Source organism: Equus przewalskii, chromosome X (assembly GCF_037783145.1).
Source record: "Equus przewalskii isolate Varuska chromosome X, EquPr2, whole genome shotgun sequence".
NCBI lineage: Eukaryota > Metazoa > Chordata > Mammalia > Perissodactyla > Equidae > Equus > Equus przewalskii.
In genome coordinates, this window is record NC_091863.1 from 109,613,801 (window position 1) to 109,634,251 (window position 20,451).

General features: G+C 42.7%; 1 protein-coding gene across 10 annotated transcripts in view; it reads right to left on the reverse strand.

The window, feature by feature from the left end:
• Positions 1-4,363: 4,363 nt before the first annotated feature.
• The window catches only part of ARHGEF6 (Rac/Cdc42 guanine nucleotide exchange factor 6), a 105,739-nt gene continuing 89,651 nt past the window's right edge, over positions 4,364-20,451 (reverse strand). For 4 of the 10 annotated variants that reach the window (XM_070605878.1, XM_070605881.1, XM_070605886.1 and 1 more), the window contains 7 exons: positions 19,722-19,847; positions 18,134-18,154; positions 16,845-16,938; positions 15,610-15,699; positions 13,300-13,399; positions 11,601-11,655; positions 4,364-10,540 (listed from right to left, as the gene is read on the reverse strand). In XM_070605878.1, the coding sequence (XP_070461979.1) occupies positions 10,400-10,540; positions 11,601-11,655; positions 13,300-13,399; positions 15,610-15,699; positions 16,845-16,938; positions 18,134-18,154; positions 19,722-19,847 (627 nt within the window). In that variant the 3' untranslated portion in view covers positions 4,364-10,399. The remainder of the gene's footprint in view (positions 10,541-11,600; positions 11,656-13,299; positions 13,400-15,609; positions 15,700-16,844; positions 16,939-18,133; positions 18,155-19,721; positions 19,848-20,451) is intronic. The other 6 variants (XM_070605879.1, XM_070605882.1, XM_070605888.1 and 3 more) reach the window with 3 other exon arrangements.

The window sequence follows — 20,451 nt, forward strand, 5'->3', positions numbered from 1 at the left end:
ATATGTGCCCAACTGCCTGGGTGAGACAGTGGGGCTGGTGATGGGCAGGAGGGTTCAGAAGAAGGGAATCCATGTCCAGCCTGGACAAATCAATTATAGTCTTTATTTACTCACATCCTCTGACTTAAACATTGCCCCTGCACTTCACCCCGCCTTCTTGTTCTCCCTCTTTGGGAATCATTATCTTCCAGATTACCTCTACCTCTAGCAACCAAGTTGCTAACAATATCTGTGATCAGAAGGAAAGCTATAGATACAAAAACTCTCAATTTTCTATGCTAACTCATCTGCTCCCATGCTTTCTACTGCTCTCCAAATGCTACCTCTTGTAGCTCCAGCCCAGAACTTTCCCTTAAGCTTCGGCCTCACATGGCCAGCTGCCATCAGACTGCTTCCTCATGAGGTCACCTTGCCCACCCCACGAATTCCAGACCCTATCCTTAACTTCTCCTCTTCCTGTCCTACATACCCACAGTGGGCTGTCTCCCTTGGTTCACGGGTTTAACAACCACCTTCATGCTACTCATGTCATGCCTTTAGTCCTGACCTGCTCCCTAGAGTTTGTGGCCCCACTGCCTGCATCTCCAAATGGTCGGCCTGGGGCCCTCAAACCCAATGCATCCAAATGGAATACTTGATCCTTTCCCCCACATAGTGGGATCCACTTTCAGTGTTTCCCTTTCCAGTGAATGGCAGCCTCATCTACCCTGCTTCCCAAGCCAGAAACTTGGCTGACTTCTCACCGTCCTCACTCCCATGCCCAATCCCACCAGCCTATACACATCAACCCTATTTCTTAGATAGTTCTTAAATTAATCTACTTCTTTCTATCTCTACTGCCACTCTCCCAGTCCAAACTACGGTCATCTCTCTTCTGGAAAACTACGATAGCCTCCTAGACTCCCTGCCTCCACTCTTGTTCCCTCTCATCTATTCTCCATACACAGCCAGAGTGAATTCTTAAACACAAGTCTGATTTCACCACTCTTAAAGACCAGAATAATTAACTTATTTCATCTCCTACCAATGCCTCTCTCAGTGTCTTTAGTTCTAATCCTCAGCTCCTCTAAGCAAGCCTGCAAATGCTTTCCTGTCTTAGGCCCCAGGTGGGCATGCTGTTTTCTCTTCTTGTAACACCCATTCCCTCCCCCACTGCACCCTGTACTTTAGCTTCACAGCCCTTACCATGGTTGAGGTTTTTACTACTATGCTGTGAGCATCTTGAGGACCAAGAATTTGTCCTGTTCACCACAGTAACTTCAGTGTCTACCACAGGACCTGGCATAGAATTGGCCCTATATTCATTGCATGAAGGAATAGATAAATGCGGCTGCTTACAACTGAGTAGTCCGTGAAATAACTCTGTGCTGGTTGAAGAAAAAATTTGCAATACTGTAAAAACCTCCATTATGTCAAAAATATCTATATCATAAAAATGTACTCAGGGAGTAGAAAATGACTGAGAATTATACTGTAGCTAAAAATAGATAATATATTTTTATTATATATTTCATGCTAGTTTGCAAAAGAGTATATGATGTTTGCTCCAAACGTCACCTGGACATTTTCAAAGTTGTTCCAATAAATGAAGAGAACTTGAGTACATTTCTGATCTACCTATAAGATTCTGAGTATAAATTATCTCATTTAATTCTATTTTTATAAGCACGTCATTTCTGCATTCCATCTAAGGGGGGAAAGAGTGCTTGAAATGGCCAGTAATTTTTATTTTCAGGTAAAGGGAAGATGAACAACGTATAAAGCATTACTGTCTCTGTTACCTGATAGGAAGCAAATGTCTATGCAATGCAAACAGTGTGCCCCAGCAAGGTGTCAGCACAGGGCGCCCCAGGTAAAGGGCAATAACTCATTTCCTGTTGAATTTGACTATTTCCACAGGGCCTGATATCCCTGTGTTGGAAGCTGCCTACTTGGAGACACAGAAATATGGAACATGGAACTAAGTATGATTTTTTTTTTAAAGATTGGCACCTGCGCTAACATCTGTTGCCAATCTTCTTTTTTCCTTCTTCTTCTTCTCCCCAAAGCCCCCCAGGACATAGTTGTATATTCTAGTTGTAGGTCCTTCTGGTTGCACTATGTGGGACACCACCTCAGCATGGCTTGATGAGTGGTGCTAGGTCCGTGCCCAGGATCCAAACCGGCAAAACCCCAGGCCACCGAAGCAGAGAGCCTGTACTTAACCACTCGGCCACAGGGCTGGCCCCTAAGTATGATTTTTTATTATGTTCCTTTTCTCTGTGAACCACATCTCCATTGCAAGGCACAAAACCAGAAATACTCATTGTAGTGTAGTGGTTAAGTCTGGAGTCAGACAGGTGTAGTCTTATTCTAGGCTCCACTATCTTCCCAATTTTATGACCATAGGCAAATCATTTCACCTCCTCTGGGCTTCAGAGTCCTCGTCTGTAAAGTAGGGATGAGAAAAATACCTGCTCTGCAAGGTTTATGAGGATTTGATGAGCTCATTCACAGACAGTCCCCAGCAGAGCCTGCTCTCTGGAACAGATCATCACATAAAGAGCACTAAGGGGGGTCTCCACATGGCCCCCAGCACTCCAGGCTGCACCCAGTGCTGCAAGTAGACAGGACGGCATCTTAAAATAGTTGAAACCTCTGAGACCAAGGAGAATGCCTGGCAGCCCAGGCACACATGAAAGGCCTGGCTCATGTAGTAGACCAAAGACCACACCCAATTTGAAGCAAAGTGAAAGCAACGCGAAATAAAAGGGCAAGATGAGAACATATATCTGACATTAGAGTAGACCTGTGTGTAACAAGGACTTTTTCTTATAGTTTCATCGTCAAAAACAATTAACTGTTGGAGGCTTGAGGTTGCCAAATTTTCAGGTTTGAGCAATTCCGTATTTAGGATATTTAGGAAGCTTTCTTTTAAAAAACCTATGATCATTGATTCCCAATCTAAAGGACGTCAGCACACAAACTTACCCTTTCCATACCACACAATAGGCAATTCAGCAACTCTCAAGAACCCAGTTAAATATATAATTGTTTTCCATTCCCCATTCCTGGAGTTCCACTGAGTTGTCTTTCATATTTTTCCTGCTAATGTAACCCCATTTAAAGTCCAATAATTTTTTATCACAAACTCTACTCCTATCTTCTGTACCTCTCTGATTGTAAATCTGTTTGAAGTCCAATGTGCAACCTTTAATACATTTTAGATTTGATTCACATTTCTTGTTACGGAAGCTAAAGATTTCTTTTTATCCATCCATCCACCCATCCAACACTGACTGAGGTTACAGGTTCTGTGCTATGCATGAGATGAATATGATCCAGTTCCTGCCCTCAAGTAGCTTCCAGTCTTTTCCATAACAGGTGTGTCAACGTTTACCACCTCAGACAAACTCCACTTGTCTGAGGAAGTAGATGTCTGAGGAAGGCGGGTGTCAGGAAAGACTTTCTAGGAGAGGTGGCACAGACTGAGTCTTGAAAGATGTTGGGAGGAAAGGAGTCCCAGAGCGAAAGAGCAGAACATGCAAAGCATTGAGGTATGAAGACGGATAAAGTATTCAGGGGAGCAGGCAGGAGGAGTCAGCTCACAGAGGGCCTTGTGTGAGGAAAAGTCTTGGTGTACAGGCCAAACAGCACATGCTGAAGCCCAATCTAGAAAGAGGCTTTGTGCTCACTTGGCAGAGATCAACTGCCCTCTGGCCTGCTTTCCCAGAGTGGCTTGCTGCACAGCCTCCTGCAGTGCGAGTCATGAGAAAGGTGGTGAGGAGGCTTGGTCACAGACTGGACTCGGCAGCCTTTGAGGCTGCAGAATGCTTAGAACCCCAGCTGGCTTCGGCTGTTGGCACCAAGGCAAGTTTTCACAATTTTCCCATGCAAATAGCAGAGGTATCAAACTACTTGGAACGTTTGCTCACTCAACAAATATTAATTGAGTAGGTACTATGGGCTTGACCGTGTATCAGGCCCTGAATTTCCATGGTGAACGGAGTCAATCTCTCCTTTTAGAGTACTTAACATTTAGTGTAGAAAAAGACGCAAGCAGGGCTGGCCCCGTGGCCGAGTGGTTACGTTCGCGCGCTCCGCTGCAGGCGGCCCAGTGTTTCGTCGGTTCGAATCCTGGGCGCGGACATGGCACTGCTCGTCAGACCACGCTGAGGCAGCGTCCCACATGCCACAACTAGAGGAACCCACAACGAAGAATACACAACTATGTACCGGGGGGCTTTGGGGAGAAAAAGGAAAAAATAAAATCTTTAAAAAAAAAAAAAAAAAAAAAGAAAGAAAAAGACGCAAGCAAACACAGTGCAATGTGATGACTGAGCAAAGGAGCTGTTGATGTCTGGATTCCCTGAGGAGGCAATGCTTGAGTTGACTTTTTAAAATTTATTTAAAAATTGTTTCAAACTTACAGAAAAGTTGCAAAAATAAGAATAGTACAAATAACAGGTATATCTTTTTTCTGAATTAATTGAGAATAAGTTGTGTACATCATGGCCCTCACCCCTAAATACTTAGCAGTGTGTACTTCCTAAGAATAAAGATATTCTTGTTTATAACCACAGTACAGTTATCAGCTTCAGTAAAATTAACATAGATCCTGATCTTCCATTTGCATTCCAATTCAGTTAAGTGATCCAATAATCTCCTTTATATCATTTTTCCCCTCCAGCACAGGATCCAATCTAGGGTCAGGTATTGCCTTAAGTTGTCATGCCTCTTTTTAGTCTCCTTTACTCTGGAACATTTCCACAGCCTTTCTTCATCTTTAATGACTTTGGCATTTTGGGCTAATGTAGTAACAATCTCTCCCCTTTAAAAAAAAGAATGTCCTTACTTTGAGTTTTTCTGATGTTTCCTGGATGGAAAACTACATAAGTGATGTGGTGTCCTTCTCAGGATATCACACCTGGAGGCACATGATGGCCATTTGCCTCTCATTGTTGAAGTGAATTTTGATCACTCAGTTAAGGTGTTGGCCAATTTCTCCACTCCATAGTTACTATTTTCCCCTTGCAACTTGCGAGCAGTTTTGGGGGAAACACTTTAAGACCTTGCAAGTATCTAGGTCATCATCATCATTTCCCCCTATATTTAACATCCAATGATAATTTTTGCCTGAATCAGTCTTTACTACGATGGTTGCAAAATAATGATTTTCCAATTCTGGTGTTTCTTCCACATTTACCAGGCAACACTTAGCACAGTCTGTAAACAAGAGCCTTCCCTTTCTCTCCACTTATTTATTAATCAGCATGGACTCATAGATTTCTACTTTTTCAGGGTTTTCTAATTCATTAATGTCCTTATTTTGGTGCTCAAATTGTCCCCTATTTGGCCAGCGGGAGCCTCTTCAAGTTGGCACCTGTGTCCTTGCAACATGCCCCTATCTTTTTTTTTTTCAGCACTTTGTTACTTTTTGGCACAACAAGATGTTCCAGGCTCATCTGGTACCTCCCCTGCCTCAGCCATAGAATCAGCCATTTCTCCAAGGAGCCCTGGTTCCTTTCAGTGCAGAATATAATGTCTAGAAACCAAGTTCTGGGCACTAGCTGCATTCACTGCTATTAGGGTGTCATTGCTCCTAGGAATTGTATGCATTTATATATATACATATATACTAAAGCTGTCAGACTTAGCAAATAAAAATTCAGGATACCCAGTTATACTGGAATTTCAGGTAAACATTCGAAAAACTTAGTACAAACATATCCCATGCAATATTTGGGACATGATATATACCAAAATATTATTTGCTGTGTACTTGAAACTCAAATTTAACTGAGCATCTTGTATTTTATCTGGGAATCCTAATACATACAAACATACATACTACATATATATAAATGTACATACACATGCACAGACACATATGTATATTCATTTTAGAAATCATAAGTTTACATAGATACTTGAGCTTATTCTAAATGGAAAGGAAAGAATTTGCTTGATGGACAGGGATGGAAAAGGGATTCTAGGCAGGGCAAATGGCATATTACAGGACTTAATAGAAATTCAGGGAGATGAAATTTTACCGAGTGTGGTAGGGCGAAGCAAGAGATTAAATGTTTAAATAGACGAATGGCATAGTCGGTTCTTTTAGATAATCATCCTACTGACACCAAAGAGGCTAGACTAGAGAAGATGACACAAGAGGCAAGGAGATGCATTAGTCCAAGAGAGAGATGACAAGTGCCAAAAATAGGCAACAGTCATGAGGATGGAGAGGAATTCAGGGGATATGACAGAATTAAAAATGGTAAGCCTTGAAGACTAGACTTATGCAGGGTTGAGGGAGAAAGTGGAATGAAGGATAATACCCATTTTTCTGGCCAGGGAAACTAAGTGGCCATGGGTGCCGTTCACCAGGGTGGGAAACATTGGAAGAACAGATTTGGGAATAGGAGTGAGAAGTCTAGTTTCAAACATGTTGAATTTGACGTGCTGTAGGACACCCAACCTGAGGTGTCCAGAAGGTGTCTGCATCCATGGGTCTGGAGCTCAGGAGAAAAATATGGACATGGGAGGAGTCATCTGCCTTTTGATAAATGAAGTTATAGGAGAAGACAAGGTTGTCCAGGAAGAGGCTACAGAAAGGAAGAGACGAGGAAAAGAGTGTCGAAGAACAGGGTCAGGGAAAAGGCACAGAAGGAAGATCCAAGAAAGAAGATTGAGAGGTGGTCAGAAAGGTTGAATGAATGCTAGGAAAGTTGGGTTCATGAAAGTCAAGAAAGGAGAGATTTTTCAAGGAGGTAAGGGTCAAATACCACAAAGAGGTCAAGATAAGTATTGAGAAGTGTTCCCTGGGTTTGTCAATTAAGAGCTCATTAGCAACTTCACAAGACCAGATGGCTGAGGTAGAAGCCTACTTAGCAGGTGCCAAGTGCAGAGGAGGAAATGTAGTAGAAAGAGTATGGATCCGAGAGGCAGACAGACCAGGCTCTCTAATCCCAGCTCCACACATACTGGCATATTGTTCAACATCTCTGCTTCTGTTCATTTGTAAGACAGGGATAACAACAGTAAATACCTCAAAGGATTGTTGTGAGGGTTACATGAGCTTAACCACATAAAACATTTAGTACAGGGCCTAGCACACAGGAGATGCAATGTTATATTTATTGCTTCAGAGTAGGAAACATAAACAGCTGAAGATGTCTCAAGCAGAAGGTAACCTTAGGTACCTTGAAAATCGATGGCTACATAAGTGGAAGTCAGGGGGCTTTCATTGGACTAATGGCTTCAAGGTCAGAGCACTGTGGTTATGATCCAAATCTAGTCTAGGAAGCTGCTGCTGATACCACCACTGCTGCCACTACAGTCTCTCATCCACGACACTGTGAGTAGACACACTGGAATGTAGAGTACAAAAGCCACAAACATAACCTTGGAACTGCTTGCTAGCCACCACGCCTTGGGAAGACAGCCTCTGCCTTACTTAAGCCTTCCAAACACTGTGTAAAGGCATCTCATTGGCAGAACTGAAAATGTATCGGAACTCACATTGTATCCTGAACTCTAGCTGCAAGGGAGTCTGGGATACGTATTTTTTTAGCCCTCTGGTGGGGAAACATAAAAGAGAGAGGAATGGATGCTGAGTAGTAACAGATAATATCCAGCACATCTATCTCAAGGTGGGCCAAATATTTTCATCCTGACTGCTCACAACAGCATTCCAACTGTGGCCAAAATATAGGATATCACTGATAGACAAAATCCTGCAAAATATAAAGAGGGATGGGGATAAGACTAAAGATCAAGGAATAAGCTTGAACAGGAAAATGGATATCTCTTTCTCTAATATTGGAAGGAAAATGGTGAGAAGAGGTACAGACAGTTCATAGGTTAGGACCAGTGGAGAAGCTGAGGAAGGTTCTGTCTCATGGCAGGTATCATCCCTGTAAAGTAAGGAGCAAATATCATCTGCCCTGAGTGACAAAGGTAGAAGCTGGCTAGGGGGTCTGATGAGAGTAGACAGCTAATGAGGGGAGCGGGAGAGGAAGCTGACACAGCATGAGAAATCTTTCTGCACACCAGCTAGCAAAAGAAAGAAAGAAAGAAAGAAACACAGGACTTATTTTATAAAGCACTGTTATTCTTATTTATTGAAAATGTCCATTTTAAAAGTCTTCAAAATAAAAACAAGTTAGAAAATCTGAGCTTGTGTAAGAAGGGACATGACAGAAGAGGAACTGAAAGGCCTCTAAGGGCAGCAGTTTAATTACAGGCAAACAGGAACCCATTTATAGAGTACTGTAAACAACACAACTATGGAGACACTGCTCTCACGTTAACATGGCTTCATTTCCTTTATATTATTGTTTAGTGTGTGAGTGCGGACACCACTCTGCACAAGCTTCATTATCCAGAGTACCGAGGGCCTCGCATCAGAAAGGCCAAGTCCCAAAAACATGCTTATGTACACGACACTTTAAAATAAAGACCTTTCAATATTTTAAGCAATCCTATACGCTATCAACTAAAGTATTTTGTAATCACAAAAATGTTTCCTATGGATATAGTTTGCACATTTATTGCAAGCCATTGACTAACCACAGACAGGGCAGACGCTAAGATCTGTGGTGGTGGTGGTGTTAATTCTTAGGCGAAGGATGGCACTTCTAAACTGCTGTGCTTTAAAGCAGGACAACAGCCATTCCTAGAAACCTTCTTCACCCTTCAGCTTCCAAAGACAGCTGTGTGTGGTTGGCTGATGTTGAACTGCAGGAATAGTGCATTTCCTATGGATGGTGTGATTTCTGCTGTGCAGTGAGCAGTCAACAGCCCTGTACCGTGTAGCTATGGGAACTCGAGACCCCCAGGACTAGAAAGACAAAGGGCTTAGCAAGCTGGGGGTTTCAAGCTTCAAGTTTGGTTTCTAGACAACATTTGCAAAAACCACATTTGTAGGCACCCATTAAGGCTATCTGGAAGACAACTTTGATCAACCCATTGACCCTTTATATCTCTTTGCAGTGATCTTCCCCACCAGGCCCAAATTTCCCTTGTCTTTGGGAGAGAGAGGGGAGGGCTTGCACTGCTCTGTCCTAGAGCCTCAGGCTAACTTTCAACTATGCGAGATTTGGGCAGTGTGTGAGATTTGGACACACACGAGAAGGGTGTGCTGCCATTCTGTGACCCTCTGCTAAGCTTGGTTTATCACAGTTCTAATTTCTGAGATCCTTGCAAAGGCAATGCTTTGATTCAATGAGCAATTTGAGTAAACCAGTTCCAAATAATCAGCTTCACTCGTAACCAGCACACAGCTACTAAAGGGGCCCTTTCTTTCTGGATATATGAACTGGACCTTTTCTGCAGAGCATTTCTGCAAATAATGCTTAGAAGTCCTACCCAAGGAGGCTGATGAATATTACAGCTTCTCACAGCATATATAGGAGAGCAAGAAGGTGAATTAAAGCTGTCTACTAGGGCACAATATCTCCTCAACGCAGATTGTTTTGAAGGATGAGAAGTGACAATTTGAATATGCAATGTAGATAAAGTAACTGCTCAGTCTATATTGTTCAAACGTAAGCAAAGCACACACATACTAGTTTACACACTGCTTGGTAGGGTTGGCTAAAAGCACTAGGGAAATATAAACCTTACATAAGAGGCAGAAGGCTAGGGAAAAAACCTATCACGCACTGGGAAGAGATGGTCAACTTTGTTGCTGAGGGGAGGATTGTCCAGTGCAATTTGCTAATGGATTTGGTGTTGGCATGGATGACCAGAGCTTCTGCCCCACAGAGTTAAAATGTAAACTAACACAAAAGGAATAAGGGCACTCCTGTTTTCTTGGTCTTAGAGACAACATAGGCCAGTAATTAAAAAGAAGTGTGTATTGAGGGGTGGTACATGCTGGTCCAGAGAATGTCAGCTGGATCATTGGGCAAATGTGTTTGTCTTTCACTGTACTAGGGTCATAGCTCAAGAAGCTTTGCCTTCAGTAAACTAGATACTGAGGGGCTTCCAGGTGCAGGAAAGCATGGGGGGAAAAGTGAAGTTCACATTTAGTAAGCTATGGCCAGCCGCTTTGGGATAGCAGCCAGCCTAACAAGAAACCCGAGGGTAAAGTCTTTTGAGGAGGCGCTATGAACTGAAGGCCAGCTGAAGACCATTTAAGTCATTGGCCTGTACTAACTTTCCTTTTCTTATTGAAAGGAAAAGACTCTGGGGAGATTTCTACCACCACCTCTTCCTTTTACCCCTATTGAAAAAAATAAACAACCAACCACTAACCAAACAACAACAAACACTCAAGCAAACACAGACAGAAAGAGAGAGAGACTAACTCAGACACAAAATAAAAACCAAAGAAGTGAGCAAACTGAGTCAAATCACTCAGTGGGACATTTCAAGATGCCCTGAAGGCACACTCTGCCCAGCTGCACAGTGATGGTTATGGAAGAATGGAGGTCTTGCTACTGGATTCAGACCGAATACACTCATCAGTTTGCTTCAACAGCCTCCGGACCAGCTTTTCTAGGTCCCTTCTTGATTTCAATTCTTCTTCCAGGCATTGCTTCATTCTTTTATTCTCCTATGATGGGAAAAGACTTGTTGATTACCAAAGTGACCCCTTCTCAGGACTCCTGCTTATCCTCTTGGCAGCCTTCACCACTCACTACACCTTCCTTCCTCCAACTCCTCTCCCTCAGCTTCTAAGACAGGGCAGCCTCTTGACTCTCCTACCTCTCTCTGACCAACCCTTTGCATTCTTCTTCCTTGAAACACAAGCATTCTCTAAGGTTCTAGCCCTGGCCCTCTTCTAATTCAACGCTCTTTTCACTTAGTGTCTTTTCTCTTTCAATTCAAGTATCTATTAGGGCATGTCCCAAATCTCTCTGGTACTGACCTCATCTCATCTCATGAGCACTAGGTCCACTGTCCCCAATGCCAACTTGCTATCTCCACCTAGATGTGTCACAAGCACCTCAAACTCACGCCGTCCTAAGTGAACTATCTCCCCCATCATCGCAAATTTCCCTTCCTCCTGTGGCTCCTGATCTCCATGAAGAGCACCACCAGATCAAACTAGACACCCAGGTAAGAAGCTTCATCTTCAATCCCTGGCTCTTTCTTAATCCCAGCATCACGGCACCATTTTCCATAGGCTCTAACTCTGCGATGTGCCTTCTTTACATTCATTGTCCTCCTCTGCAGCCTCAGTGGCACTACCTCAGTTCAGGACTTCATCACGTCTCACCCTGACCTTTGTAATAACCTCCTAAGTGGTCTTCCAGTCTCTTCCTCCTACAATCCATCCTTTACCCTGTCACCAGGTACAGTCAATCCTCAAACACAAGGAAGAGTGTGCATCATGGAGCACTGTATCACAGTGACATGGGAACATGGAAGTTGTAACTAAGTCTGGGACCCTATTGTAAACTGCTAAATGGGGATATAAGCAAGCCTCAGGAAATTAAACTCAAGACCACATGGCAAAATCAGTAAAGTCTACCTTGACGTCACAAGGAAAATAAAAATCCCCACCTTACTGCCCTGTTCTGGGACCATTCTGAGAGCATTTACCAGTGTGTGGCAAGGAAGAGGGAGTGGTCCTGTTATGAGCTGTGAAAGTGACTTTTATATTTCATTACCTGTTTCAGTTCCTTGACCTCATCCTTCAAGGCATAAACGGTATCAACAAGGCTCCTAAAACATAAAGTTGAGACATTAATAGCTGGCATTGAAGCGTTGTTAAGTGACACTTGACAATAAAAGCAGCTTTACAGAAATCCAGATCCTGAGAAGTAGGGGACCTTCTAGCTGATCAGGAGAGATACAACTATGAATGGTCCTTGTGTTTCTCACTTTTATGGGTTAACAACCACCACCACACACGCTCATTCAAACGCCATGTCATTGCACCTTTTCTATTCTTCCCTCCTCCTTTGCCATGCGCTTCCCAGCTTGAATGAGTACAAAACAAGAGACTAGGGCTCATGATAAGCTTGGATTTTTCTCTTTGGGGCAGGAATGAACATGACCTAACATATAATGAGAGGTGTCACAAGGCCCTGCCATCCTACAATATCTGTAGGATGCCCTTCTCACCTATGTGACCCTACATGATCCTACATGACACAAAGTCAGGGGCGTTATTTCAGGAAGATCCCATGTATTCCAAAAGAGGAGAAAGCGCCCTGGCTGAGTTAGGGAACACTTATTTTCTCTCTGGCTCTCTCCCTGGACAGGGACTTTGGCGATCTGGATTCCAGTTCTGATGCTACCACTTATGAGTCCTCTAACCTTGGGTCACCAATTTCCTTCTCACCCTCTCTCGGTCTTACTTTCTTCACATACAAAATGGGTATGACACTACATTCCCTGAAAACCTCGCCAAGTTGTTGTGGGGATTAATAGAGCTCTAATAATTATAACTATGATGATTTATTGAGTGATTTCCATGTTGCCAGCCTTTATACTACTATTCCATTTAACCTCACAATAACCCTGAAAGAATTACTATCACACCCATTTTACAGATGAGGAAACAGAGGCACAGAGAGGTGAATGAACTTTCCCTAGGTCACACAGCTAACAAGTAGCAGAATTTGGCGTTGACCCAGGGCTGTTCTGTTGAGCCCAAGTGCTTTACCATTTTGCCGTATCACTTCATATACCAGATGGAAAAATACATCGATGATGCCAAGCACTTTGAAATATGCTGTCTTATGCAAATTTAGGCTTGACTTTAGAAATGACTCAAGTTTAAACAAATGAATTATTTGGCGACTTTGTGTTTATTTTATGAGCCATAAGGTATTTAACCTGATTTTCCCCCATTGGTTCACCCTCCCTACTGTGCAAAGGTAGACCGGGGACATAATTTCCCTAAACCTCAGTTTCCTCATCTCTGAAAGTGGTGAAAGTAATGCTTATCTCACTGGATAGCTGTAGGATTTGAAATGTGATCAAGTTTGTGAAAGCCCAAAGCCTGACTCAGAAGCACCCCTCTGGGCAGAGAAAAGGGTGCTGTGGCCTTCCCAAATGCCACCTAAACCCATCTAGAGGGAAATTCTTGCATACCCTGAAGCACCTACTGTACTGGGCAGTAGGCTCCAGGGGCAGCCACCACACAGAGAGCTCTGCCCCCTCTGTCTCTCCGTCTCCGCTCCCTCTGCTGGGGGGCAGCCCTCCCAAGCCTCCCAACTGCATGATCAGCAAAGAGGGCCACATTCCCAGATGAGGAGGGACTGTCCTTCAGTGTGGGCTTTGCAAGAGCCACACTGCCCTACCAGAACCTTCTTTCCAGCCCCTAGGCAAATCAGGAAAGGTTTAGCCTGCTCTGCTCACTTTTCTTCGATGATGGTCTGGCCGTTGCTTCTGGTTTCTTCGATGATGAGTTTCTCTTCCTCGGGGAGTAAGACTTGCGGAACTGAATCTTTGCGAGCACCTACAAACAAGGTTGCAAGAGGAGACAGTCACTAGTGAAGACCATTCATTGTTATCGAAGGGTCTCTGTTGATAGCAGTTGCTACTTTGCACCCAGAGAAGTCACCCAACATTTACAGATGAAATCTTCCTGACATGAGAAATTCGAAATGGCCCAATACGTTGATTCAATCTTGGGGGGGGGGGCGGTATTTTGTATTTGGAAAAATAATGTGAAAGGGCCACTGTGATAACCGTCCTCAGCAAGACCCCATCCTTTCCTGTTTCGCCTCCTCCAGAGCGAAGAGCTGACCAGTGACCATGCTGTCCCCACACATCTCCAGGGACTAGCACACCACATCCTATGCTATGGTAATACGTAATTTCAATAAAAATCATGTAGAGAGTAGCACTGCACTGGGATACAACGTGCTTAAAGGGCCTCAGAAGCATCACTCACTCCCATCTTTTCTGTTTACAGTCCTATAGGGTAAGGAAGGGTCAGTTAAAACCATTCTGATCAGGGGTAGAGCCAGGGCTGGGAGATGGTCACATCAGCAGCAAAGACGCAGGTGTCCTCCCTGCTCTCTGCTCAGACTGTCTCCAGGCTCCGGGACGGAAGAGGTGACAGGACAGACATGGGACCTGACCATCCAGCTCTCCTGTACCTTCAACCTCCCCCTCACTTCTGGATCCTTCCTCTTGGAGCTCGAGCCCTTCGTCTTCAGTCTCCCTGAGCCACCGTTTCCTCTCTTCTAAGTCAAATTTCTTCAAGTTGTATACGCTCACTGCCTTCAGTTGATCACCTCCCCTTCTCTGAGGTGGATGTGTCTCCGCCTTCCACAGGTCCTAGCATTTCATAGGTGCTTAATAATTGAACTGCACACTGACTGACCCACTGACTGAATGCAGCAAGAAACAACAGCGGTCACTTCTAGGGAAACAGAACTTCTGGCTGGAGAGGGACAGAGGGTGGTAGGTCACCATGATGCTAAAAGGCTTGCTGCACGCCAAGCATTGAGCTAGACACTTTCCACTTGTAAAAGGCAGGCTAGGGAGGAGGGGCGAAACTGTGTCTCTTTAGACCAGAACACCTGCCTCCACCTCCGAGCACATCTACTGACTCTATCAACGTGAAGAGAGGTGTGGTGGGGGGAGAAGAGGAGGTCAGATAGCGAATGAGGGATGCTTCTTCTGGTGTCTCCTTGTCCCCCTCTCTTTCCTAGTTTTCACGATAAAAACCGCTCTTACTTTCCTTTCCTGGCTCCTTGAAACTTGTTATCAGAGCTAGGCAGGCCCAAAGCCACAGCCAGGATTTGTCTGTGAAGCAGAGGGTATGACAGTCCCCTCTTCACAGTCAAATGTGTCAACTTTCACATTGAACGTTTTCCTCATGACAGCCTTAAAGACATGTTACTTTGAAAGCACATGTCGAGGCAGGCCACCAAGACGGCCCCTCCCACACTCGTGATTGGTCAGTGGCTGTCCAAAATGGAGCATCATGGAGAACTCATTTCTTATGCAGACGCAAACACCTCACACGGGGTATCCTGAATGTCTGTAATAATGGAAGACAAGAAGACACAGCCGATGTGACCCGGCTTTTGAAAAAGCACAGGGATGAATCAGAAAACATTATCTCGCTTTCAGTTTGTAGCCTGAAAGTTGTTCAGGGAAATACCCTCAGCCAATAGCTCCCTGATAAACTGGATACATTCCGAACAGCCCCTGCTAAGCAGCTACATTTCCAGATTTTCAGAGCAACTTTGAAACTTGAGTTTGGTGAGCATTGTTTGCTTAAATATGCAGCTGATCAAAGATAGTATTTTGACTTCCTTTCCAAATCTGCCTATAAGAAGAGATTAGCATCAGTTCACAGACACAGGAACTCTCTGGGCTCTTCAATTCCTAACTAGTGTTGGTGAAGGTATCTGTGTACTTCAAAGGAGAATGACTTTAAAAAAAATTTTTTTTCATCTCTATCACCTCCAACTTTTTTACTCTTGCATGTCTCTTTCTCTCTGGGTGAAAAGAAATAGTGGGTAAACAAACCGCTTGGTAGCTAAAACCACCTTATCTGAAAGATGCAGTCCTGCGCCGCTCCTCTGCACTGTCACCTGCTTTACACGCCCTGCAACCCATCTGGCTGGCTGCTTTTCTCTTTTTCGAAGAGGCCGTGAGCAGTAAGAAAGAAACATCATTCATTAGAGAAAGTGATTTGGGGGAACCTACTTGAGCCATGGCCTTGTTGAAAATTTGCGCTGGTACAGTAGGCTTCAATCACTTTAAGAATCTGAGCATCTTCTTCCAGAGCAGCCGTACCTGTCAAATGTAATCAATAACGACTTTTTATAGAGATATATGCCTCTAGACCCTCAAAATGATGCACTGCACTCTGTTGCTGGGGACTGGCTTTTCTGGCTGGTGGTGATGCTGAAAGGCAGGAGAAAAAGCCGTCCAACCCTCATAATGGAGCAAGAGTGACAGTCTCCCTAGGGAGCTCTGGGGTCAGCATCAGTGAGTTCAGAACCAACAGTGGCCTACTTCTGAAGCCCACCAAGAGCTCTAAATTGGAGAGTCTTGTCAGTCATCTCTAAGAGGCCACAATTACAGCACCGGGCTTGGTGCTAGCCTCAGTTCTCATCCGATATACCACATCCTTCCTCTCCTTCAAATTTCAAGGCTCACCTTCTCTAGGAAGCTTCCCCCATTAACCCCACCCATTTTTCCAACCAGCCAGCATAGTCACTGATTCTCCCTCCTTCCTGCTCCCCCTCCAACTCATTCTTGAAATGACTGAGTGGCAGAACTCTGTTAACATGCTGATGTGCACACCCAGGCAGGGGGTGGGGGGTTGGGGGATGCAGAAGCTAGAGTCAAGCAAAGATTTATCCAAACTATATTTTTGACTGATACACACAGTTCTGTCACTCCCCTGTGATACATCGCTTACGCCTTCACATGTGTCCCAAAGTACCTTTTTCCCAGCCGTAGAGGCAAATATGTACATATCAATTGGCTGACCAACTTTGCAGCCCATCTCTACATCAAGCCGTGTTTCTACATGTCAGCAGGCTGATTCTTTGTCTAACTGAGAACATCACTGAGCATTAAACTTCCAGATGGATTTCAGCCTTTGGGTCTATTTAGTCTATCTCAATAGAGGAAAGTATCTCAGGCATCAGAAACAAAGAGGGGAAAAAATGTAGCCATAGCAAATGGGTCCCTTTAGTGGTTCTAAACCAGATGTGCAAAATATTCAACATGAAAACCATACAGATGGCGTTTGCCTAAGATGACAAAGTGCAGCAGATTATTCAAAAATCTTAAAGGTGATCAAACCTTTCCACACATTTTCCTTTATGTAATAGATGATACTGAAAACAAATTGCTTTAATCATCTGCTTTCAAAAAATTCTTCTGTTAGTTCATCCATAACCAACTTTCAAAAAGTACAAAACACATACTTTTCCGAATCACATATTCCTCCTCTGATGGCTTTCTTTCAGTCTTTCTTTTATGAAGAAACTTCTTCATCGTTTTGGGGCTTTTACTAGACTCCTGTAAGGATAGAGGTTTCCTTGTGAATTAAAATTCTCCCCCCAAAAAAAACAAATTAAAAAGAGCAAATGAAATTAAATAGAATGGCTGTCTTATTTTGACAGTCTCAGCTAGGAGTGCATCAAAATTTAATACTATACACAATAAAAATGGCTCCAATAAATTCTAAAAGGTTAAATAAAACAGAGGCAATGGCATTATCGTCTCAATTGCCATAGGGATGGGAATAAGAATGGAGTGTGCCTACTGAAGATGCGGCAGATTCTTCAGGAGGTCAAATACCTTTAGGGTACCATCTGCAGAGAAAGTAATAGACGTCAATCCTAGAGAAATAACAGTATTCCTAATTTGGTTTATATTCCCCACTGATACAGTTTTAAGGGAATTAAATAACAATTGTAACTACCAGTGTAGTATATATCACTTCTCAAAGAGCTTCAAAACTAGTTAAATAAATTTTCCTTAGCAACAGTCCCACAAAGAAGAATATTAATTTCCATTTGTCAGACGGGAAAATTAAGGCAGAAGAGACTGAGTAATTTCCCGGCAGTCATAGAGAAGAGCCAAATGAAGGATTTCCTGATAAACAATTTCGGGTTAGGAGTAAGTTACCTACTGCCAAGCTTAAATCTACATATATAAAGCCAAATTTTTAATTATTAGATAAAAGAGATAAGAATTACTGAATTTTGTTTTGCCATATGAATAACCAGCAGGTCTAAAAAAGTGCTCATTATCAGCATCCAAGTAAACAGATGAGAATCTTAGGCAACAAACCAAGTGATCATCTTATCCCGATCTCCCATGCAATGTACACATACAATGCACGAATAATAATTAGTACTTTAAAAATATAAGATACAAAGAACTTAATGTCTTCCACTTAGCCACAACGATCCACTTACACTCGAAAACAGACAGACATGAAAAACTCACACGACAAAAATAACAGGAAAAAATAGCATTTAACAGGAAAACAGGCATTTTTAAGGCATTATAAGATGACATTTTCATATGTATTTCACAAGAGCCTGCTTTCTGAAGAAAGTACTTACATGTCAGAATTTCATCTTCATATTTTAGCCACCAATTATAACAAGGGACAAAACAAGCATAAAAGAAAGCTTCATTCATCAAAGGTTACAGCACAGCAATATGATGTCACTGTAAGCCAAAGATATTGTGCTACCCTTACCTTTAAGATATAAGACATCCTCTAAAGTGAATATGTAAAGAAAGAGAAGATGAGCGTGAGAGATCGATGGTTATAATGACCAAATCCATTTATCAATAATTCTAAAACAACATTTGAAATGTTAGTGTTATCATAAATCACACAGAGAGAATACCATCATGTTTCCCACATTAGTTTCAGATGCAATATCGTCATGCAAAAGCCCAAGGAATACAGTTCTGTGCAGAATAATGAATGCTGAAAATAACTGAAATACACATTACATAGTAAGAATATATTAATGACTCTCTTCTCCCAGCAGAAACAAAGTGATCATGCCTTAGTTTTAATGGATTAGTTCTGTGAAGGATTAAGTCAACTTTACCCTTCCAAGCTCACCTTAATTTGAACTTAGTAACTGACAATTACAAAATATCCATCATTAAAAAGGGGACCTAGATAACTCTGAAGTGGCACTCTTGGTTTAGGTAACCAAAGAAGAAAATTGGATGATTGCAGGTGTCACAGGTCAATTTCCAAAGCAAAGCTGTGGGATTGTTTCCTGGCCAAATTCTGAATAGAAGTACATAAAAAAGATTCAGCTCAAGGATTATTTCTCCTATCATGTCGGGTTGAAAGGACCAAAAAGTCCTCCAGTGTCCAAATATCATTCTGTCTTTACCGCACTAAGAGTTGGAGGCAACAATTAACCCAGACAGTAGCATGGTGTTTGAAATCAAAACAAACTCGAAATGGAGCAAAGTCTGTGTCACTCATCAAAACACACATTTGATATAGAAATATATCACCTTTGCACCATAATTCTAAGATGCATCTCATAACTGTCACAAACTTAAATCTTCACTCAGTAAGGCCTATTTAAAGAACAGTTACTAATAAATGAGGATCTTTTCGGAAAGCTGAAACGATGAAAAACAGGCTAGGGAAAAAAGCCACTGTTTGGATGGAAAAGGTAACACTCCACACAGTTACGCAAGCTAGTGACTGACATTTCCTGACTGCAACTTCGAGAGAAAAAAAAAACCTTGAAATCCCCACACTACCCAAATATCAAATGTCCTCTAAGGTTGTCGCTTAGAAGCCTCTTTTTAAAAGACATTCCTTTCATTAAATTCTTTTCCCTTCCCAATTGCAGCAAATAGTTCAGACTTTCATAGTTCAGACTCATGGGTTGGTCTCATAAGACTTTAACTGATTTGATTTAAGAGATTAGAATGATCCAAAATACAGAATTGGGTCTGCTTGGTTGGAAATTTGACTCTAATGAAGTGGCTCTTGTGTCAGATGTGTGTACATCATTACCAATTTCTAGAATTATCATCATAGAGTTAAATCAGAGGCACTTCAGGAGGAGACCGGGGCAACCCAGGCAGTGCACATAAACCCTGTGGATAATCAATAAATATTTGTAGATGAACAATGGGGAAATGGAAAATTCAGAAATAGATAAATCACTGAATCTAGCAATTTAAGATTGGCTGACATGTATCACCTATCATAAATTCTAGCACATTCCCACAGAACTATTTGTAATAAGCTACGAAATTAGCTTGTCAGGAGCATTTTATACCATATGTAGCAAAATTACCTCTTTATAACCTAGCGCTGCTGATGGTCTAAGTGGAGGTGCAGGTCGTAGACAACTTAAACTCCACGGTTTTATAATTTGAGGAGGCTCCAAGGGTCCTCGGGGCTGTCCAGTAGAGCTAAAAGACTGGGAAAACGTCTGATGAGATGCTGGCAATCTGCCATCTGAACCCGACCGTGTGCCACACAGTGAAAGAACAATGGCTTCATTGGATCAGTAAAGCCAGCCACAGAAAGGGAAAGATGGGAAAACAAAAGTCTCCAGTTTGAGAACTGGCACTTTCCAGTCAAGATTATGGGGTCTCTAAGGAACAGCACAAAACTGACTCCACATCCCATGATTCTGTCCTCCCTCTCTCTTCTGGAATTTTATTAAAGTCAGCTTTTTTTCCCTCTACAAGGGAGGAAAGTGGAGTAACGGGTAACATTTAATGAGTTCAGTCATGTGTTGGGCGCTCAATTAGGGGCTTAAATAGGTTATTTCATCAGAACAACCTCGGACATAGACTCAGCAAAGTGAAGTAACTAGCTAGCAATTGGCAAAGCCAAGATTTGAACCCAGATCTGATGCCAAAGCCCATGTTCTTCCCACCACAACACACAGTACTCAAAACTGGAATTCTGGCATCACAGATTTGAGTGTCAACAGACAACAAAGCATCTCTTCCACCTCATTCAGCAAGTACAGTAAAATCTCATCAACTCAAATTCCATGAATCCTAAATTTGTGA